This window comes from Syngnathus typhle, linkage group LG10 (assembly GCF_033458585.1).
Source record: "Syngnathus typhle isolate RoL2023-S1 ecotype Sweden linkage group LG10, RoL_Styp_1.0, whole genome shotgun sequence".
Classification (NCBI taxonomy): domain Eukaryota; kingdom Metazoa; phylum Chordata; class Actinopteri; order Syngnathiformes; family Syngnathidae; genus Syngnathus; species Syngnathus typhle.
Window position 1 is genome coordinate 3189558 of NC_083747.1, and position 21223 is coordinate 3210780.

The window sequence follows — 21223 nt, forward strand, 5'->3', positions numbered from 1 at the left end:
GTACAACTTTTTGAGAATGAATGCATGTGTGGAGATAGTTCCCATGCTTTCTTTCACCTGTGGCATACTTGAGGGTGCGATTGTAGCTGGGCAGTCTCCTCCAGGGTCCCTTCTGTTTCTCTCCAGATTCATTTTCCACTTCACACTGGTTGTTGTAAAAGTTATAGAGGCGAGTCATTTCCGCACTCCATGCCGAGTTGGGCAGGCTGAAGTCTCGAGGCTTCGGGAGGAAAGAAAATGGCAGTGCCTGGAGAGGGAGAACATACAAAATTAGTATCCAATATTGTCATACATAATGCAAATATATAGGATTTTGTCTTTCATACAAATTCATCACATTTGCCTTTATTTTAGTATGAGCCTAACCAAGACATTTACAAATAACAAATATAACATTGTTTCCTATTATTACTCATTCATGACTCACTCATATCTATCCTAATGTTGCAGGTCAAACAGAGAGGACCCCACGTCTGTTCTCGAACAGTTTACATACCCCCATGGTCCGCACAAAGCTGCTTCTGAATGGCAAGCTGGTAGATGAATGGCAGAGGTGAGCATACACCGATGGAGGTGAAGCAAAGCGCTGGCAGCCCGTCAGTAGTCGTGAGAGGCTCCTCGCCATCTTCGACATGACGAGACGTTGCATCAAGTTGGGTAACAGTGTTGATCCGAAAGGAACTTCGGCGTTAAAACGTAGCTTTCTAAAAGCGTCACAATAAACTGACGGCCGCTAAGTTTATCGTTAAGATTTTCTGACACGTTTTCGTCCTGCGATGATTAACCATCGTAATAGTTTGATGGAACATTGACATTCAATGAAACTCAACCTTGTCAACTTCCGCTATGAGGTAACGCAATTCTTGACGTCATCAACACGTGATTTATCCCTGCACTGTAATTGGGCGTACTAGTTCCGGTAATCTTCACCCGTACGCATGGTAACCAAAATAAACACTCAACGAGACCACTTTTATCTTGGTTATTTTGTTACGTCAGTATTGTCATTTAACCATAAACGTCTCGTTTTTCATAAATAATATTAATGTATTTTTTGGTACTTTGTTTCTTGAATAATAAATATGTGAATTGATAGTGACAGTACAAAATTTGCTCTAGTTATTCTAGGGAAGCTATTCTCAAAACAATAAACCAATTGTATTTTTACGACCTGTTTATTTTTCTGTCATGCAAAAAAAAAACGTACAATCTTGCACAATCAGAATGTTGGCTCTTGAGCTGTATGAAATATTTCTCAATTGAACGTGAACACAAAAGAGGAATTTGTGTAACCACGCAACTGTACAAAATGCAGTCCTGGATGGCTCCCACACAAGTTAACTGTGAGCATGGGTTGTTTTAGAGTTGTCTTTACTTAGGAGCGTCAATACCACACAACCTCCTACAAAACAAGAATGACACAAAGCAAATAATGTTAATGCCAGATAACAACTTAAACAAGTTTTGGCTCCCAAGGTATTTTCTCTGCTCACACCATGTTTTCTCAAACCTTACCGTGCTTCTGCAAAGCTTGGATCAACAAAAATGCAAACAGCGTTATCTCGATCCAAAATATGTTGTTTTACAATCTGCATTTCTTCCTCAGCTTTTCTTTTCTCCTTATCGTGATCAGCTGAACAAAGGACAAAAAGACAATAATGAAGAATTTGATGCATAATATTCCTAAACCATAGATGAACGGTCATAAAAACGTTTAGATATAAATGACAGTAGTTGTCACATTCAACAACATTTTGAATACGACGTCAAACACAATTCTCTACATACCTTTGAATTGCTTATTGGCTTCAATCACCTCTTTCTTCTTCTTCTCTACACTTATCTAAAAAAAACAGTTGTAAAAATATATTTAAATATAAATACATTGTATGCTGCTAATGCTTTTTTGTGCATTCAAATTTGCATTAAATTTTCAAAAGACAGAGTTTTTTTGTGCAGGTGTACCTAACAAAATGGCGTGTACCATTGAAATGAAACGCAGCAACAACAAAAAAATAAGGGCTAACGATAATGTACGTTGTTGTCCCTACCTTCACTTTGCCGCATGTCACCAAACTTTTTTGATGCCCCTGCTCTGCATTTACAGCGGCTGCTTTGCGATTCTTCAGCACGTCCACCCTGTTCAGGATGGAAGTCAGGTTCGTGTTCAGCTCCTTGATTTGTTTTTTTAACAAGGTGATGACTTTGTCGCCCCTCTTGGATTCAGCAATGCGCTCCACCGTGCGGATTTTTAAATGGCTCAGGTGCAGCTCCTGGCGTATAGTCTGAAGGACCATCAAGGCCATTATGGTGAAACTGACTATGGTTAAAAAAACCGGTAACTTCATATTTTGTTTTAAATCACGCAGCTCGTTGGTGTCAGCCGATTCACCGAAGCACTTGCTCACGTGGGCGTGTCATCACACCTTCTTCCTCATCGCGCAAGTGACGCACCTACACACACATCTTTTTTTTTTTCTTTTTTTTACAATAGAGTACTTACTGTGTGCAGCCATGTAAGTCTAATGTGATTGGTAAATAAAATAAAATTTAAAAAAATCGCCACTTGTCTGCTTTTGAAGGAGTTGATATGCCACCAATTAGATGATGTCCAGTTAACCCTCACTGCCACCAAAATGAAATCACCTGCACAGACCTTCAGCAGAAAAAAAATCAAAGGCTCCGTTCTAACATCCATTGCAAGAACTAACCCTAGCTTTCAACATTTTTTTTTTGCGTTGTGTTATTTACTGAGCTGACCTGAGTGATCCATTTTTTCACATCCAGTAAAACGACTTCTGACACTTTTGACACGCTTATGGCACTCCTAAAATTGGCAGTGACAGAAAGCTTCTTGCATCACTGTATGTGAGCCATATACAAGGAAATAACAGTATAGCAATACTTGAAATGAAATAGAAAAAAGGAAGTCTGCACTGATTTTTGGGACATCTGCACCTCATGTTTTGAGTTTTATTACACACATAAATATATATATATATATATATATATATATATATATATATATATATATATATATATATATATATATATATATATATATATATATATATATATATATATAAAAGATGTACAGTAGCCAGGTAAAGGGCGTGTTTTACGTCACACCTGGGCGTGTTTACGGCAGACCTCAACAGCTCGCTTTTGAAATTCACTATCAGGTGCTCCGTCGTGGCGTTTTATTTAAGTTTAAGTCAGGAGAATTCTTGCAAAATTTGATCAACCAGAGCTTGTGCTGAGGGGAAGCGCGCATTAAGTTAACTAAGCGGTGTTATGCCTTCAATTCAAATCGTTTTTTTTTTTTTTTACCACACTTGACGAAAAGCCCCCGAGGCTGAATATACGGGATGAAGTTTCAACTGTTGACGCCTCTGACCATTGCGTTGACCGTAGTCCTTGTGGTTGTCATTAAAACCCGCAAACAAGAACACGACAAAGCGGACAAACAAAACAAATTCGAGAGCATGAAAGTGCGGGTTACCAACGACGTGGTGGCAGAGTATCAAACGCAAAAGATCACCATGGAGAACCGCATCGACAGCGCTCGAAAGGAGGAGAAAGATTTGCAGACTGACGTGGAGTCGTATGAACAGAGAGTGGTGAAAAAGAACATAGAGGTGGAAGCGTGCCAAGGAGCTGTGGTAAGCAACAATTATTGACAATTATTATTATAGTTGACATGATAATTGCTCTACTTCAAACAAGCCGCATTGCCCTCGGGTGTAGGAAATTGTTCACCAAGCTTTATTGAGCAAAACCACATCCGCTATTTAAATATCTGCGTGTAAAAACGACATTAAATTGGAGCTTGAGTTATAAAAAAAAAATTCAGCTGGACCTCAAAAAACATCACGACATCGACATAATGCACAGATTTGAGAAATTGTGTGCTATGCTGTACTTAAACTTAGAGCAAACTTGCTTGGCTGTACAAATTTGGTTTTGGAGTAAAAGTTTGGCATGTTGACAATTTTTGTTCTTGATCTTCCCAACAATAATGCATGTGTGAAATTTTGTGGCGCGTCCATGGGTGTGTTGCACTGCAACAGTTTTCCATTGTGTGAATTATGTTGCTAACTTCCTCTTTCCGTTGCTACAGGTATCATTGAAAGATGGGGTGGCTAATCTGGAAAGAGAACTCCAAAATCTACGCGGTAAATATTGTCGTGGCGGATTGTCCCCTATGAACACTTGACAAATATGGCGCTGATAAAATGTCTGATGTCAGGCATTCAGGAAGACTTATTGTTGACTTCAAATTCCTTGTGTGACGTGCAGGTGAGACGAGTAAAGAGAAAACCTCGTGGCTTGCCAAACTGGAATCACTGAAAAAGGAACTACAGATGCCGAGTGCAGTCTGCCCCTTTTTGAAGAAAGGAGTCGATTCCGCAAGGTATGCATTGTTGACATGCTACGCTGATTTTGAATCGTATTACTTCTGTCTTTAAAGGGGAAGTAGACCCCAAAATGTTCTGTGCAGCCCAACTAGTCGAAACACAATGTTCTGATTAATATTTCATTTGTGGAATATGAATTAAACAGGCAGAATACGCCTGGTTTTATCAATTTCAAGGGGCAGCCATTTTGCCACTTCTCAGGTCACAACCAATCACAGCCCACCAGTTTTCTGAAGCTGAGCCGTGATTGGTTGTGACCTGAGACCTAGCTGGCGACTGTGATGTCATTTTCAGTCGACAGCAAGTGGCAAAATGGCCGCCCCCTGAGACAGATAAATAAGGGTGAATTTCACTGCTTAATTCACAATCCACAAACATAATATTAATCAGAATACTATGTTTGGACTAGTGGTGGCACATACAACATATTATTCTAAATATTTTTTGGGGCGTTGACTTCATCTTTAAATTACAGAAGGGTCTGATAACTTTTTTTTTTCCTCCTGCAGCAAATTATGTGACAGTGAGACAGAGAAAGTAGAGGCACCTAAGGCAGAGGCTGCCAAACCAGACGCACCTAAAGCAGAACTCCCCAAACCAGACGCACCAAAGGCAGAGATCCCCAAACCGGACCCACCAAAGGCAGAGATCCCCAAACCAGACGCACCAAAGGCAGAAGCTCCTAAAATAAAAGCAAAGGGTTGAAGCCAGTCCATAGGCCTGACTGTGACACAGAGGGAACGTCTAATGTTAAAACTCCATTATTTTTCTTCAAATGTTGTACCGCTACTGGACTTGCCAGATTGGATATCACTTTCAACACATTATTTATTTTTGTTGAATAAATAAAAAGATCTCTCAACGTCTGCCTCGATTGGATACCAAAATCTTTGCAGTGTTCTGTATCCGGCGATTAATGCAAACTTTACTTGATGATCTGGCTGGTTAAAGTAGCTTGACAGCCTCTGTAACTGGTAGCAGGTGTTTGCCTTTTCGCATATAATGAATCCTCTGTGTATTGTGTTGTATCTGTTGTGGTCTCGGAGTACTTGGAAAAAGGAACACTGCATGCATCAAATTGGTGCAAAGTGGAAATGACCAGGAACTAAAGATTCACTGTCCAACAGAAATGCAGTATCACAATTTTATTCTACAATGTGCGGAACAACCCGTGATGTCCTACTTTTTACGAGTGGACACGTGTTAATGAAAAGACAGGGAAAAAAAGCCAACCAATTAGAAAACGTTTCTTGCATTTGGCCCTACCAAGAAGGATTTAATGTTATTTAAACTTTTTATAAAAATGAGGTCAAAAAATATTTGACAAAAAATGATAAATATATTATAAATATCAATGTTTTCCAAATATTTATACAAAAAAAAGTTTGAAAATATGACAGATCACAGAGAGTTTTTGAAATGTACAAAACCAGACAAAATAATATTTTTTACTTCACACAGCTTTGTGTTCTTTAACCTTTTGGTCATGTTTGACTTTGCCCTCTGTGCACTCATCACATCTGTTTGGGGGAGTTTATTAAAAAGTTGCCCCAGGCACACAATGAGCCAATCAGAGTTGTCATTCTGCCCCAATAGGCCCACAAGGTCAACACAGTCGTGGATACTGAAACGGTGGCAGTTGTTGTAAAGGAGCTCGACCGGGTCAGTTGAATTGATTTGGAAAACAAAGGCTGCTGATCACAAAAAGTATTTTGTCTTAAAAGTTTTATTTTAATCCATTTGTGTCCATTCAGCTTCAGTCTTACCTTTTAACAGATACGTTCTCTTGCTTCTAATTGTTCATTAAAAAATATATATATATAATAAAAAATATACAAGACAAAATTTTTATTTTAATATTTCTCATAGATGTAATGGTAATATAAAACTTATTTTTTTCAAATTGTTTCCTTTTAATGTGATTGTAAAATAAAATTAAACCATACCAAGCAGAAATGTAACATTTATTTATATTTACTTTTACTTTTATATTTATATTTACCTATTGGCCAATCAATCGCATAGCGGTCACGTTCCCAAAGTTCATCCTATGTGTGTCGTCGCCGTCCCTGTAGGCGACGACTGAAAGTTATTTGATTGTGCATCTGTAGTGTGTAAGAGGGCTTAGCGCTCACAGTGGGATGAACATCATGTCTATTGATCAGGCTAATGTGGAGAGGAAAGGCTGCAGGCCCGGATCAATACAAGTCTAATTACAAACAGCATCGAATGTGTGCGAATGTCGCTGACATAAGTCACCCCCCCCCCTAAACTCACAGCCTGCTGTGTATAAATACTGTCCCACTGAAGTATTCCTCGCATACACTCATATTTAACAGCGATTACTCATCCAGTGTGACTTTTTTTTTTTACTTTGTGAGAGAAATCTCGGTAAGTATCACATGTGTTGATTTGTTTTACGGGGCGTAGAGAGATTCAGATTTAATCCTTTGCGTGCTCACACCCATTTCCAAGTTTTTGCTTCAGGTTGCATTCACGGCATTGGCCACAAGTGTGTTATTGTGTCTTCTTTGTTGACATTTTATGTCCTGTGTTGTGTTTTTAGGTCGACGGAGTATTCAGCAGTGGTTGTGATCAGCTGGACGCTGTGTGATATGTTTGATATTCGGTTGTTCTTGTTCTTTTCCATGTCAACTAAATATCAGACATATTCCTACAGAGTCTGGCACCGGCATCGTGCAAATACGTTGGAAGCAAAAGGCCTTGCTAAAGTTATCGGGCTGCAACAGGGCATCTTTTTGTATACCTGAAATGGTTTTTATACAATTTTATTGTCCATAAGTTATTTGCTATATTGAGATCATGTATTCTATTTTTATAACCATAATGATTTTTTTCCTATAAATGTCCACTATGTCATGATGGGGTGGAAACTTCCTTTTTTCAATGATGAAATTTTTGTCTTTTGTCAATGAATGCTGAAGCAGTTGATACTTACAGAATAAATATTTACTTTTATGTAATTTTCATCAAATTATGTCTGTTGGTGGATGTTGTTAAGCTTAAAATGTCCACTCTGTCTTAGTTAAATATGACTTTGAAATACAATTGCTGAACTGTATTTGTGTTTGTCAAGCAAACTTTTTTTGTGATGGACACGGGAGAAAAAGAACTTCAATTTAAACGACTTCACATTGAGGTCATAATAAAAATCATCCACATTAGAATTAAAGGTCCAGTATCGAGATGATTGTCTTCATTAAAAAACCTCCACGTCCTCCAAGTGTGTTATAGAATCCAGCTGCTTTTTTTAATACTTTAATGAATGTAATTTACATGGAAGGGACTTTTATTTACCATACGATGATGTAACCGTCCATTTTTTAGAAACGGAATAATAGTTAATTCTTATGGGGCCATTGGCTGGAAAATCAGGAAGGTCATGCGTGACAAATGAAGGCCCAGCATGTGAATGTAACGTGCAAATAAGGTTTGGTAAGACAATCAGATAAGAAGTATAAGGTGAGTGAGCATTTTTTATTATCATCAAAATCTCCCAAAGCTCGAAAGACAGGTCGGGTGGCATACGGGCGACTGCTAAAAAAACAATGTTAATCATGCAAGTTTTGTTCCTACAATAACAAGCCTTTCAGCCTTTTTGACTGGCAGCCTGTTGGGCCTGTTAGAAAAAAAAAAGGGATGGTAAAGGTGTGGAGACTTCTATTGAATTTAAAGAAGTAAACAATAGCGACCAGTGTGTTGAAAAGTATTTATATACACCATTAAACCTATATTGCAACTTCAAAGTAGTTCATTCCATTGGGCATTCCAATTTCCATTTTAAATGCCACTTAAAGAGCAAAGTTAACCCAGTCATAAAACATCTTCATCAGTCTGGCATCATTTAAATAATGCTTCATTACGTACGGTATCTGATGTGAAATTGAATTAGACAAATTGAATTAGATTCACATCGATGACTTACACGGTGAGTCATCTGTGACGATGAACAGGCAATTTGAGGTGCACACATGCCTGAACTTCCTTTTAATGGAATTTATTATTGTCCAATGAACAAGAGGGAACTCTAAATTTCAATTTTGGTTATGCCAATCACAGGGCAGCAATCATCAAATACACTAGGATATATATATTTTTTTAAAATACAGAACAGCAGACTCATGCTGACTCCAAATGTTATATAAAAAAGTGCACAATGTATGCTTAGGGGGCAATTCTTGTCAAGCAGCATCGTAATGATAACATCAGTGTGTGTGTTGCGTTTGTTATGAACATTAATGAGCAGGTCGTGGGGGAGGACAAATCGTTACCAGAAATGAGAATTGAGTGTAGAGGTAGTATAAATATGTGAGACCACCGTCCTTCCGAGGGCATTGACGAGGAGACGCAGCAAGACGACAATTGTTTTATTGAGCGGCTTTAAGTGATGGCAACAGGACGTACATTCTTGGTGTATGTGGTCCTTATCGGTGTCAGCGTGCCCTCGTGTTCGCTTTATACCAGCGGGGAGTGCTTCTTCAACACCAAAGGTCAGTTACAGGAGGATTTTGGCCTTTTTAATGGCATACCAGAATGTTTCATAGCAAAGCCTTGCCTGGTTGCCATTGCTTTTAATTTCACATTTTAATCCTTAACAAATGTGTATGACCAGTCCTAGTGTAATGTCATTTGGGTCAGTATGAGGATACGCTTTAACCAAATTGGTAGTTTTGATAGGAATTTAATGAAAAGTATGTTCCAGGGAGCTGTGAGTACTTAGGTCAGGTGTATGGGACAGGAGAACGTTGGATTACCGCTGACTGTCACCAGTGTGTCTGCATGGAGCCTTTTGGAGTCGGATGCTGTGATCAGTAAGTACATTTTTCCCTCCCTTGATTCTATGCATTAATTTAACTTTCTTAACAACAGCAGCTCCAAGCCTGTGGACTATCCTGAGTGGTGTGACATCATCCGCAAACCTGACTCGTGCACCAGTGTGGTGGTGATGAGAGCCAATCACAAGCTGCCCTGCTTGTGGGGACGAGGTCGCCTCCAACCTGTTGCAGGCCTCCCCTGGAAGTCTGATAATGATCCCATGTTTTGAGTTCAATAACTTACAAAAAAAAGACTATCAATATTTATATACACTAGTATTACAACGTGATATTGTATTATTATTTTTTGTTTAATAGCATTGATAGTCAGTTGCTGTTATCACCAAAATAGGTGCGAAAGTCTTCATTTGTCTACATGACTGTATTTTACTACCCGCCCACAAACATTTCAATTTGTTACATTATTTGTACTTTTCTATCCATCTATTAATTGAATTTTGCTAAACGTTAAAAAAATAATAATCTTTGGAGTGTTTTGAGTGTGCTCATTGTACGAATTAAACATTCTATTTCAAGGCATTATCGTATTAGATGAGATATTCCATTCCAACTACGTACTACGTGTTTATATGTGTTGATATGCTGTCAATGAAGCTGTCATCAGGTTAAAATAAAAATTCAATATTGTATCATTTTGTGGTCATATACTTGCCATTTTTACCGACAATAGCGCTAATGAGCTAAACCCTTCAGAAACGCCAGCAAAAGGATTCATCGCAGTAGAAGAAGAAGAAGAGTCGCATGCCTTTGACGTCACGAAGTCGCCCGCGCGCAATGCAATCAATGCACATCATTTGTGGCTGATAAGAGGCTTTTTAAAAATAAAATAAAAAAATTGTAAAGTGTCATTTGATTTTATCGAACGAAGTAAACGCGTATACCACCAAAATGTGGGTATTGTGTCCCGTGGAGCAGGCAGGAGGTAATAGTTTCTCTTAATGCTGACATGTTTACGGAAGTAACTTTAGTAAATGCGCTAACCTTTAATTTTCCAATAAGTACACGTCTGTCGGTCAATACATTTACTATCGACATGAAGCCATATTATTCGTTTTAATTCTTTGCCCCGAGAACTAATGTTAAACTTGTTTTATAACAGTTTGAGAGTCATTTTGTTACCGCCGGCCATTTCTGAAGCATGATGAAGTTTTTAAAATATTGTCTAAAGTCTTTAAATGCCATCTTTTGGCTAACAGGCGAGACCCACTATCTTCTCCCGGCTAAAGAATATGTGGTGGGCCGGAAGAACTGTGACATTGTGCTGCCGAGTGATCAGTCGATCAGCAGAGCTCATGCTCACTTCATTGTTACCGATCAGGTGAGAAAGACAATGACGTGGAAAAAGTTCATAGTTGTGATTTGTCATGTATTTCTGGCCAAGACACTGACCATAAGGGACACCTCCAAATATGGCACCTCCGTCAACGGCCAACCACTGGTACAGAACGCTCCAGTCGAACTGAAGTCAGGAGACAGCATTAAATTTGGGGTTTTTCAGTCCAACTTCAGGTACTGAAACATGTTTTTAGGGATTTTCTTTATGTTTTGACATTTGAACCAATTCTCCACTTCATTTCATATCTGCGGAGGATCTGATTTGAATGTCTGAATCGCTCAGCACTCCATTTGACATTTTCTTTTGCCCAGTGTGGATCATCAGAAGCCAGTGGTGTGTTCTTCTTGTTTGGATAATGATGGCAAAGCTGCACTCTCTGAGATTCTGCAGCTGTTTGGAGGAAAGCTAGTCAATTCATGGACACAGGACTGCACCCACTTGGTTATGCCTTCTGTTAAAATAACCATCAAGGTAAGGAAAATGTTTAACCATGTGTGATGTGTTTGTCAATAACAATGTGGATTTTGTTTTGTATACATTACCCACACTAGACCATTTCTGCTCTGCTGAGCAGCCGTCCAATCGTGAAGCCAGAGTTCTTCTCAGAGCTGAGCAAAGCAGCTCAGCAGAAGCTTCCTCCTCCTGAGACGGAACGGTAAAGTGCCACCACAGTCCCGTGTCATTTATCGCAAACATGGTCTCTCATATGTGCGCCTTGGTGTTGTCTTCAAGATTCATCCCTGACATCGATGAGCCCAGCTTGAAAAATCAGGTGGTGAACCTGAAGCCGGATCTCAGGCGCAAGCGGCTTTTTGCCGGAACAAACTTCATATTCCTTACCAGCAAGCAGGTTTGTTTGCAGCGAGCATGTTTCCCCTACATTTGACAACACTGGCTAATCACCAAAGAAGAAAACAGTCGTTACATTTTGGTGAGATGGAACAGAAGAGTAGAAGCAGAGATCATTTAGTCGCCAAACAAGTGGATATTTGATGACCACTATTTATAGACTAAGTTGCTTGTTCCCCTGCTACATAATCTTACGAGCTTGATGTTTACCTGCTAAATGTCAGCTGCTAGGCAGCATCGGTTCTCAGATCCTCTGGAGAATTTCTCTGGAAACTTACTCGCTTGTGCTGTGTTCTTAAAGGCCAAAACTCATTTGGCTTTTCTTGGTTGGATATTTGAAATTAGAGGTCTCACGTTGTGTCATAGATGTTCTTTTTTTATTTGCTTAAGAGTGGTGAAAATTATTCTACTTTTGTTGTAAGTTTCGTAGCTGGGGTTCAAGGGACGAGTTTATTTTTTTGGGAAAAAATATTTACCGGAGGGGTCGGAAAAGACACTCATTGGCTAGCATATTGTTAATGTAAGGAGTGCATGCTTGTGGGAGTGAAAACAAATGAATGGTGTGACTGTGTAAGTGACTCGCATCTTTGTTGTTTGCAGTTCAAGCGTCTGAATGCCCCGGTGACCCTGGGAGGCGGCACCAGCCAACTCCTGGAGGAGGGCTCGTTGCCCCACGACATCCTGGCGTCCCCACAGAACTGCGTGGTGGACTTTGCTGGTGGCAACTCCCAACCGCCACTTACAGCTTCGACCACTGGGTGGCACAATTCGGTGAAGAACATCATCCAAAGGTTTGGAAGTCGCCCATGAGAGAAGAGCTAATCTTGACTTCCCTCTGTGAAAATTCATGAGCCGTCTATCGCTTCCCGTGAGACAGAAAAGGCCGTCGAGCCATCGCAGAATCTGAAATCGGATTGGCCGCCATCTACGCTTCGTGTGACATGTACTGCAACCCTTCCCGTTTCACAACAAACGCAGGTGAGAGAACATAACAGTTGCATTTTGGGAGGATTCAATTCACAATATCGACATGTCTTCTTTTTTTTTATTCAGCGACGAAGCCGACGTCAAGAATTCCGAGCGCATCTCTCTCCCAAAACCTAGCAGTGGACGAGACCGTTTTACTTGCAGCGTCGCAGAACATCACGGCATACGCCGTCAACACAGAAACATCGCAAATGTACAAATCATCGACTCAAACTGTCCATCCTTTGCTCTCTGATTTATTCCACTTCCATTTATCAGTCCGGAGCGCTGCGAGGTTAGCGGGATTACCACGGTGGGAGAGACGCCGAAGAAAAAGATGACTCACCACACCGCTCATCTTAATGGTCCTCGCACTCAATGGATTGGGATCGATTCGCCTAGCTCGTCAGCGTTCCGCACTACGGAGAATAAACATTCACAGGGGAAGAAACCCGCATCCAAAGTGACAGGTAAGTTCGTGCTCACGTGGTCCAACGCCAAATTGTTCCAGAGTGAAGTCAATGAATGATGTTGTGGATTATTTTAATGACAATTGATGTCTAAATGCAACTATATATATTTTTTTTTTATGTGAACCAATGTTACTTGTATATTCAAGTTGTGATGAACACACATTGAATAATAAAGAGGAATGACATCATAAAGGGAAATGAATTACTAAAATGGTTCAAGACATATAGGGATTGCAAAATGGAACGGTGTAACCTAAAAAAATAACTAATGTTAAATATTCTCGCAATTACAGGCCAGGATATTAAGAACGCGACTTTCCAGCTCCCGTTGATGAAGTCCACTGGTGGCAAGAAGACATTTGAACCTCAAAAATTCCCTCGGAAATCTCCCAAGAAACAACACGTCTCTCCGGAGGTTTCTCCAAAGAAACAGGCAACAATGACCAACTTTTTCAAACCTCTCAACAAAAAGAGGTAACCTTCAAGGCCTTATTTTACAATTAGTAAGACGTTGTTCTTACTCGTTTGTCATTTTCTTCAAGGCCTTTAGATGAAGAATTCTCCGCCAGCATGTCCGAGCCAAAGCGTTCTGTAAAAGAATCTGACATCAGTCAGGCCGGAGACATGGCATCCGAAGATGTCCCCTCACGCTCAGACAAAGCCCCCGCGGCACCAATGGACTCCGAAAATAATTCGTTTGACACCTCTGCGACAGTTTCGTCCCATACAAGCCGAAAGAGGAAGGAGATGGAAGAGGAAATCGATCTAGACGAACTGGAGTCTATCATGTCTCAGGGAATGGATTGCACGGACGAGCCATTTTCAGTCAGCCAATCCCCAAAAGTTCAAAACCCTAATTCCGGATGGACGTCAAAGAGCGTCGAGGCTTTGAGTAAGAAGCAACGAGTAGCCCGCGAAGACGTTGACGCCGGTAGCCGGAGATCACCAGCGGAACCGGTAGACGAGCCGCTCCCACGTCAGCGCCGCCAAACTGAACAGGAAACTGTGCCCGTGACAACGGGGAAGCTCGAGACGATGAGTAGCAGAGTTTCATCGGACTCCGCACGTGACAGAGCGTCTGCCACAGAGGTGACGACGACGTCTTCGCTCATTTTCTTTCTTTCAGTCGAATATCCACTTCCACTTATTATTCATCGAATGTTGCTCCTGTCTATTCTCTTAAGTTTGACCAACTCAAAGGAGATGTTGTCCAGCCCAAAGAACAGCCTGACGTTCATCTCACGACAGCTGTCGACAGTAAACAGGAGACCACCCAAGTAAGTTTTTCAGAAGTATTTGGACAGTGACTAAGTTGGCATATTTGGAAGAAAATTTGTTTCTGCTAGTTATAGGAAAAAAAATTGATAGCGTGACAGTGCCTCAAATTCCAGCGCTTAAATGCCCTCAGAGATCCATCAAATTCCGAGATAAGGCTGTAAGCTCCTGCGTGTGTCATAATAGAACGATGCTATTCGCCAGCCATTTCCTGTCTTATTTCCTGTTTATCCAAAGATTCAGATCAGCCAAATCCACCATCGAGATTAGAAGCTGTTGCGTTGGAAACTAAGGTGTTTGTGTTTTGTGTCCCAGATAGCCCAAGTGGACGACGACCTCCCTAAACAGCTGGTCTTAGTCGAGTTTAGATCCCTCACTGTCAACGGGCTCCCCCCCAAAAAAACACAGCAGCAAGTGCACACCAATGGCTTTGTGAAGAACTTCAAACGTTTCCGCAAGGTCAGCATGCACTTATAATTCCAGGTTTTTTTTTTTACAGTCGAGCACTATTTAATTTTATAATATTCTTTTACTCTGATGTGCACACGTAACAGATGCGAGTGCCCGGCCTGGACGACTCGCCGCACATCATCGGTGGGCCCGACCTGCTGGTTCACAACCGCGGCCAGAACGCCGAACTGGACGAATGGCTGAAAGACGCGGAAGAGGTTCGATTCCTTTGCTCTGGCTTCGTCATTCCACGATCAATCCTGATGTACGTTTGTTTCAGGATGAGCAGCAGAGCCGGCTGAAGGACTCTGAAGGAGATGATCTCTTTAGGTAAGCAAACGGATGGATTTTAATTTTAAAGCGGACCGCGCGGTGGCCCAGTGGTTAACTCGTCAGCCTCACGGTTCTGAGATGTTCCATTTCTGTACTCGATTCCCTTTTTTTTCCCCGTCGTACCTGTCGGTGTTATCGAATGAAGAGCCCGCGCAGTCTCACTTCTAATTACGGACTTATCCTAATTAACATAATTAAGGGGAAATTTGGGTTCTTTCGTCACAGCGGTCTCCAAGGTAACAGCGGCGACTGCTGTGTTTTCTTTGACGAAGCAGAAAAAGATTGATTTTGTGCGAGTGTGTGTTGAGGCTGAGCTGTTTGATCACTGAGTCATAGCCAGTCAGTCATGCATAGCCGGGGGGAACAAACTCGGCCGCTAAAAAAAACAGCCCCCATGCGTTTGGGTAGCTCGAACCCAGCAAATGTCCAGACGCCATTTATAGGACGCCTGTTTGCTCGAAGCTGTTCAAACACTCTGGCGCTCGTTTTTTGTTTGTTCAAAATGCTTCCCGAGCACGCTAAAGGATGAGCCGTGAGGAATGTTAAAAGTCCATCCGGGGGGAGCGATGACATCATCTGTTTGATGGCTGTTTGTTTGTGTGTGTTTAGGTACAACCCCACCAAATTAACCAAGAGAAGATGAAGAAGCCAGGGTCAGATCGTCTGGAAGGATAAGTCGCATCTTAGTTTGCATGTTTGTTAGCCACTAAAGTTGGCGTTCCTAACACTAATCCGCTAATGGCGCCACCGGTGGCAAGTATTGTTAAAGATATATTCCAATCGCATTCTGGTTTTTTTATTTTAATTTTTATTTGTCAATAATAAAAAAAGATGGCATACAAAACATTTCAAAGGCTGCAGTTGAAGAAGACAGCTGTAAAAGTTGAAATGACAAGAGCAGCTTTTCTTTTTGGTGCAGTTAAAAGCGAAAAATCGGCTTAATGGTGACACCAGTTTGGAAAAAAAAAAAAGTTCAAAACGTTCGTTGTACTTTCGTTCTCCTGCCAACCGAACTCTTAGGCACTTACATACCCGAAGCTGTTCAGGTAAGTAATCATCCTGCCAAATACACACAAAATCTAAGAGAGAGATGAAAAAAAACATGTCCAGTCAGCAGTTACAATATTAGGAACACTTTCACAATCTAAGGCTGAGGTTTGTCTACCACGACTGTAGCTTTTTAATGTATAACCTCAAACATGGCTCACATATTAAAAAGAACCTCATGTGAGGCATCATAATAAATAAACCATTAGCTGCGTGTGCATGCAAATCTGTAAGCTTATCTCAACAGTGAGGTGAAAATTCAAAATGGAGCACAGTCACTGTTCGCCTGTTTTGCACAAGTAGCGGAAGAGTAGCACATGAGAACAACTGAGTCGGACTGTGAAAAGTGCCCTGAGATTATGGATGTGGATTTGCCATTCAGTGTAAAATGATTTGCATAAAAAGCAGTTGCACGGCGACTAAAGATAAAGTTCAAATGATCCAAGTCAACTAATCTACAAAAAACATTTTGGCTCAGTTACCAGGAACATTGCGATGTTAGCGTCTTTCTGAGAAGAAATCGGGACCACAACCTTTTTGCCTTTGAGTCTTCTACTTCTTGAATATCCTTTCCTCCCGATAGCTTAACATGACAGAAAATGTGGATGGATTGAAATGCATGGCCAAAAAAAAAACTGTTGAGGTTCCAAAAAGAATGGACATATTGAAAAAATGTTGGCTGTAGCTTAGATTCCTGGAAATTCAAACTGTCCCATTTAGAAATTGACCGATGTACAGATGTTGTCTTTTGGTTCTAAAAATGTCCTGGATGAAGAAACAGCGCAGTCATGATTCTCTTTTTACACCAAACATCTGCTTTCCTGGATGTTATTCCCTCCATTACCAATGAGCTTCCCTTTTTTCTTCAGTCTTTTAAGAAGGCAGGCGGCGATGCCTAAAGCGCCACCTTTTAAGAATCGAACAAAGTTGTCTCCCACCAGCGGGCCCATGGCAAACAACCCGGGCTCTTTGGTACACTCAAAGGTATACGGGTGGATATCGATGGGGTTCTGCTTGCACGAGATGGGTTTGCTTGGATCTTGACCCAGATACTGGCCTTGCTCTTTCAAGAAAAACAAATTGGGATTGGTTCCAATCAGTACCAAGGCCATTGAGATCTTAAAAGCCTTCAGGGCATTGTCCCCCTGCACCAAGCACTTCATATCCGACTGTAAGGACACCACGCAGTGTCCCGGGAAACTCGTGTAGTCGGGAAAGAGGCCGATGCCGGCGTTAGTGGCCAATTGCGGCTTGGAGCACATCTTGGCACAAACCGAAGAAGCCATACTCGTTGTTTGAGCCCTGCTTGAGGGATCCACGTTTGTGTAGGTCTGTGAGCACATCATGTTGTAGACTTTGTGGTACTCCGGGTACAAGGTCTTTGGCAACTGTTTGAAAATAAGATCAGGGTCATCGACGTTCTTTCGAAAGATATGCAGGACTCCGACGTTGTGGCTACAAGCGCACAGAACAGCGTCGGCGGCACTTAAACCGGCGCCGACTATTAGTATGGGATCTGAGTTTCTGTCCAGTTTTTCCAAGCTGATAGCCAAGCCCAGGTTAGAAACACTGTGGAACACAAATGGGAGGTCCTCTCCCTCTACGTTTAATCGAACCGGTGAATCGGATGCGCCGGTGGCCAGGACTACGTTCTCGGCAAACAACGAGAAAGGAACGTGAGTGTTGTTCTGCACTTGTTGATATCCCCTGACTTCCCAAAGAGACCCTAGAGCTCCATCGCTGACACTTTCTACTCCATTTCCCTCAAAGGTCTCATCTCTGCAATCATCCACTCTTTGGTCTCCGAGACGACTGAGTCCGTTTTCCAGATTCTCCATCTTGTGGCCCCGGCAGAGTCTTTGGACTGACGTGACGTAAGTGTTGTCGACAAAATTCTTTTGGAGGCCTTTTAGCTTCACGTAGTTGCGGTAATAGGATGATATCTCCTCAGGCGTGGCCCTGTCATTAGTCACATCCCTTGAAAGAAGAAATTGCAATGAGCAAAGGTGGCAGAAAACATAGCTAATGATCAGTACCTTCGGTTTCCACCGATCAAGTCCCTGTAGTTGACTCCAGGAAGCTCCATCCAGATCCCAAGACTGATGGTCAGCATGGAGCCTTCCATTGCCTGAGGAGGAACGGAGGCGGCAAATCAAAAGTTTCCAGGCAAGAAAATCAGGATGGAACCTACATGCCATGCTCCTCCAGGCGTGGCCTTCCCTAAGACCAGATGTGGGATGTGTTGCTGTTTCTCTCTCCTCCACTGAAGCACGGGAGGATACTCATAGCCAAAGTCGGCATTTGGGTGCAGTAGTGTGTCAAATAGCAGTGCCACGGCGTTCCTCGACCGTCCCTCAAGACCTTCGCTCAAATATTCCAGATCCTGGAGACAAAAAGGAGCTGAGTTCCTAATTAACTTGTATGGCAAATTCTGCTAACTACGTTTGTACCTGTTCAGTGATGGCAAGGTGTTTGGTCTCCTGTAGTTTTCTGTAGAGTATCGGGTTTGGGTGGACCGTTGTCGGGTCTAGGTAGGGCTTGTTGCCACTTAACAGGTAAGACAGACTGATACCTGATGGTCCATTGCCTGAACAAAAAAAAGAGATTTGATTGAATGAGTGGAACAATCTTAATTACTCAAATGATGACATGTGAGATTTGTGTTACCTATAATAATGACAGGAACAATTATCGGGGGTTCTTGTGGGTGAGTGGTTTCTTCCAGAAGAGGCATGGCTGGAGCCAGACCTGGCACTGAAAAGGAACACAAAAGTTCTAAACATTTCCGTAACTGTCCATCTGATATTCTACTAAAACGCAGACCCTTGTTTGTGCTTGGTGATCAGGTTTAAACCGGCCGGCTAGCTGTCATTGTTCCTGCACGGCGATATTGTCGTCGTTGATCGGACCCCCTCCCCTTACATGGAAAGCACCCTGTCACAAGATAAAATGCCAACCATTTCCCTTCCTGCCAGAGTGCCCACACCCCCTGGCCCAACCTATCAAACAGCGCCTGGGGCCAGGCTTCCATCTCTTAAACCCCAGTGGCGCTTTCCAAACAAAAGCCAGTTCTAATCAGATTTATATAGGCTGGGCCCTGTTATGAAACATTACTATTGTGTGTAGTGGTTAGACGACAGTGCCATTGTGTGCCCACCGGGTGGCAAATCCCGTCTGATCACTCCTCCCCAGTAGGCTTTAATCTCACTGGGTTCGTTTATGCCTTTACTATATAAGAATGTAATTCTGGCACAATGACAGATCCAACCATCATAGGTCCTTCCACTCAGTGACACTTCTGCCATAACATGCATCATCCAAAGTGCACATTTTGTGTCTTCTAAGCATTTTCGATGCTATAGTTACAAATCATAACATTGCGATAATTACCTTCTAATGGACTGCACTCTAGTGTACGCATAGAATAAATAGAATGTGAGCCTCCTCAATATATTCTAAAATAAGAATCTTTTCACACTTAAGTGGAACATGATCTTAGACGATCCACTTGTATAAACTCCACTGTTCACTTCTAGAAATGGCAAAAATAAAAGTAATCTTCCCAGGCTTTATCTATACATGGGCTACATATTGAAATATAAATAATGCTTAATTGCATCACATGCTGACTGTTTTTCTCTTCATCATCAATCTCCAGCAGTGCGTCAAGTGCCAAACCGTGTATCATTCCATCGTTGAGGTCAAACGCCTAAGCAAGGGACGTTCAAGTCCCATTCAAGGACGGCGCGTTTCTTACCGCTCTTGGGATGGTCTCCTCCTCCACGCTGTTCCGTGATCACGACCGCCTGCGGCGTGTGCCTTTATAAATCCAGGGATGCTAGTGGGAGGATCTATAAGCACACGCCACGATCCACGCACTTAATTCCAGCTGATCATTTGAGAACGGATCTGCTCTTCGCTCTGTCTGTGGCAGATTGTGTCCGTGTGAGATGATTTCAAAAAAAAAAAAGGTGTCGTCACATGCGCATCTCCTTCTGCGCCGGCAAGTGTAGGCGCGTTCACGCATCACTTTCTGGGCATCCGCGTGCACGCGCTCGCTCTGCACACTCCACGTGGAAGCGTGCACAGAAAGCCGGCGCGCCCCCGTCAACACGTCACAGGGCAAAACAACACGTCTGATGTGTGATTTTGGCCAGCATATTTTGGTCATAAAAGCATTAAGAAATTGCTTTAATAAATCTGGTCACTGTAGATATATGAAGCCTGGCATCCCAAAGGATGGTGTCTGTCTGGCTTGGCAGGTTAAAATATATGACCCCCAATTATATTAGAGACTAGCGTAAATTACTCGTGATGGTCGAGACGAATAATATTTTATATTACTGTACATAGTGGATTTAATGTTTGCAGTTAACATTGTCTCCATTGTCATGTTCTGATAGCCCGGTTGTGTGTATGATTCCCAATACATAGGATTTGTTCTTTTGAATATCTGAGCAGCCAATGAAGTGTAGTTGAGTTTCAAATTAGCAAATTTAAGTCATATTAATAAACGCCTTTGTCTATACTGTTGTCGCAATTACGAGGTTTATATGAGGACTTGAACGCAGCAGCACAGCAGGACCTCGACATGACATGGTCACGTGTTCAGGGGTGGGGCTACGTTTAAACATGTCACCAAGCAAATGGACCTTAAAGCTTTTAATCAGTGTGTGTTTTTGTATTTATAGTGTGTGTGTGCTTCTTGGAAACACCCCACTCGTGCATTAGTGTGAAAGTTTTGCATTAAATGCCCAAACGTAGCATAGCTTGCTAGCAGGCCAAACGGTCACGTGATTATGTCATGTGGGTCCCTTGGAGGATAGTGATGTGCATTCCAGTTCTTTTAAGTGAACTGAATCTTTAGAATCAGTTCACTCAAAAGATTCGTTCAAACGAATCGTCCCCTTTTCTTTTTGTTTTTTTTTTACTTCAATAACACACACAACTAAGTAATACACTTAACAATACACCAGACCAAAAAACAAGTAACGTATGCATATATACGCCTAAATATTGTTATCCAATATATCTACTGCAATTTCACATTAGATTGCTGGTTTGAAATTTACTGTTATTATTATTTTAATAAACATTTATGTTCAAACTTGTCTGGTGTTTTATTCTTTGTTTTTATATTCGCCAATTAAAACAAAAATCAGACATTTGGTTAACTGCTATATATGACCATCTGTTTTACGCTTTTGAGTGAACCGATTC

The 21223-nt window shown here is 41.6% G+C and overlaps 5 protein-coding genes and 1 long non-coding RNA gene across 6 annotated transcripts in view; 4 read left to right on the plus strand and 2 right to left on the minus strand.

Annotated features, from left to right (window-relative positions):
* them4 (thioesterase superfamily member 4) overlaps positions 1 to 649 on the minus strand; it is a 1877-nt gene extending 1228 nt beyond the window's left edge. Inside the window, exons 1-2 of the mRNA XM_061288387.1 lie at positions 497 to 649; positions 58 to 247 (exon numbers count right to left, since the gene is read on the minus strand). Coding sequence (XP_061144371.1) covers positions 58 to 247; positions 497 to 649 — 343 coding nt within the window. The remainder of the gene's footprint in view (positions 1 to 57; positions 248 to 496) is intronic.
* LOC133160596 (uncharacterized) overlaps positions 1 to 2318 on the plus strand; it is a 23904-nt gene extending 21586 nt beyond the window's left edge. Inside the window, exon 3 of the long non-coding RNA XR_009715933.1 lies at positions 451 to 2318. This is a non-coding gene — a long non-coding RNA (uncharacterized LOC133160596). The remainder of the gene's footprint in view (positions 1 to 450) is intronic.
* Positions 2319 to 3147: 829 nt separating this feature from the next.
* On the plus strand, positions 3148 to 5284 carry si:ch73-347e22.8 (immunoglobulin-binding protein Sbi). Its single transcript, XM_061289768.1, has 4 exons — positions 3148 to 3662; positions 4121 to 4175; positions 4300 to 4414; positions 4928 to 5284. Exons 1-4 carry the CDS (start codon positions 3369 to 3371, stop codon positions 5121 to 5123), a joined length of 660 nt encoding a protein of 219 aa, XP_061145752.1. The 5' UTR covers positions 3148 to 3368; the 3' UTR covers positions 5124 to 5284.
* A 2974-nt stretch (positions 5285 to 8258) lies between these two features.
* msmp2 (microseminoprotein, prostate associated 2) lies at positions 8259 to 9858 on the plus strand. The gene is made up of 3 exons (XM_061289517.1): positions 8259 to 8929; positions 9142 to 9250; positions 9309 to 9858. The coding sequence occupies exons 1-3, from the start codon at positions 8827 to 8829 to the stop codon at positions 9481 to 9483; spliced, it is 387 nt and encodes a 128-aa protein (XP_061145501.1). The 5' UTR covers positions 8259 to 8826; the 3' UTR covers positions 9484 to 9858.
* A 136-nt stretch (positions 9859 to 9994) lies between these two features.
* On the plus strand, positions 9995 to 15802 carry nbn (nibrin). The gene is made up of 17 exons (XM_061289171.1): positions 9995 to 10196; positions 10471 to 10592; positions 10656 to 10783; positions 10922 to 11081; positions 11162 to 11265; positions 11343 to 11460; positions 12060 to 12250; positions 12337 to 12437; positions 12513 to 12639; positions 12705 to 12895; positions 13192 to 13372; positions 13441 to 13987; positions 14083 to 14175; positions 14489 to 14632; positions 14728 to 14841; positions 14904 to 14953; positions 15566 to 15802. The coding sequence occupies exons 1-17, from the start codon at positions 10163 to 10165 to the stop codon at positions 15597 to 15599; spliced, it is 2439 nt and encodes an 812-aa protein (XP_061145155.1). The 5' UTR covers positions 9995 to 10162; the 3' UTR covers positions 15600 to 15802.
* On the minus strand, positions 15742 to 19976 carry osgin2 (oxidative stress induced growth inhibitor family member 2). The gene is made up of 6 exons (XM_061289172.1): positions 19761 to 19976; positions 18671 to 18757; positions 18454 to 18590; positions 18195 to 18386; positions 18040 to 18131; positions 15742 to 17980 (listed from the first exon to the last, which is right to left on the minus strand). The coding sequence occupies exons 2-6, from the start codon at positions 18735 to 18737 to the stop codon at positions 16804 to 16806; spliced, it is 1665 nt and encodes a 554-aa protein (XP_061145156.1). The 5' UTR covers positions 18738 to 18757; positions 19761 to 19976; the 3' UTR covers positions 15742 to 16803.
* Positions 19977 to 21223: the final 1247 nt, after the last annotated feature.

Coding starts and splice junctions, on each gene's coding strand:
- si:ch73-347e22.8 (XM_061289768.1), top strand. CDS start 3,369: ATGAAGTTTCAACTGTTGACGCCTCTGACCATTGCGTTGACCGTAGTC. Junction 3,663..4,120: donor AAGCGTGCCAAGGAGCTGTG/GTAAGCAACAAT, acceptor CCGTTGCTACAG/GTATCATTGAAAGATGGGGT. Junction 4,176..4,299: donor AGAACTCCAAAATCTACGCG/GTAAATATTGTC, acceptor TGTGACGTGCAG/GTGAGACGAGTAAAGAGAAA.
- msmp2 (XM_061289517.1), top strand. CDS start 8,827: ATGGCAACAGGACGTACATTCTTGGTGTATGTGGTCCTTATCGGTGTC. Junction 8,930..9,141: donor GTGCTTCTTCAACACCAAAG/GTCAGTTACAGG, acceptor AGTATGTTCCAG/GGAGCTGTGAGTACTTAGGT. Junction 9,251..9,308: donor GGAGTCGGATGCTGTGATCA/GTAAGTACATTT, acceptor TCTTAACAACAG/CAGCTCCAAGCCTGTGGACT.
- nbn (XM_061289171.1), top strand. CDS start 10,163: ATGTGGGTATTGTGTCCCGTGGAGCAGGCAGGAG. Junction 10,784..10,921: donor GTTTTTCAGTCCAACTTCAG/GTACTGAAACAT, acceptor TCTTTTGCCCAG/TGTGGATCATCAGAAGCCAG. Junction 14,633..14,727: donor ACTTCAAACGTTTCCGCAAG/GTCAGCATGCAC, acceptor CACACGTAACAG/ATGCGAGTGCCCGGCCTGGA.
- osgin2 (XM_061289172.1), bottom strand. CDS start 18,737: ATGCCTCTTCTGGAAGAAACCACTCACCCACAAGAACCCCCGATAATT. Junction 18,132..18,194: donor CGCCTGGAGGAGCATGGCAT/GTAGGTTCCATC, acceptor GTTCCTCCTCAG/GCAATGGAAGGCTCCATGCT. Junction 17,981..18,039: donor TTGATCGGTGGAAACCGAAG/GTACTGATCATT, acceptor TCTTCTTTCAAG/GGATGTGACTAATGACAGGG.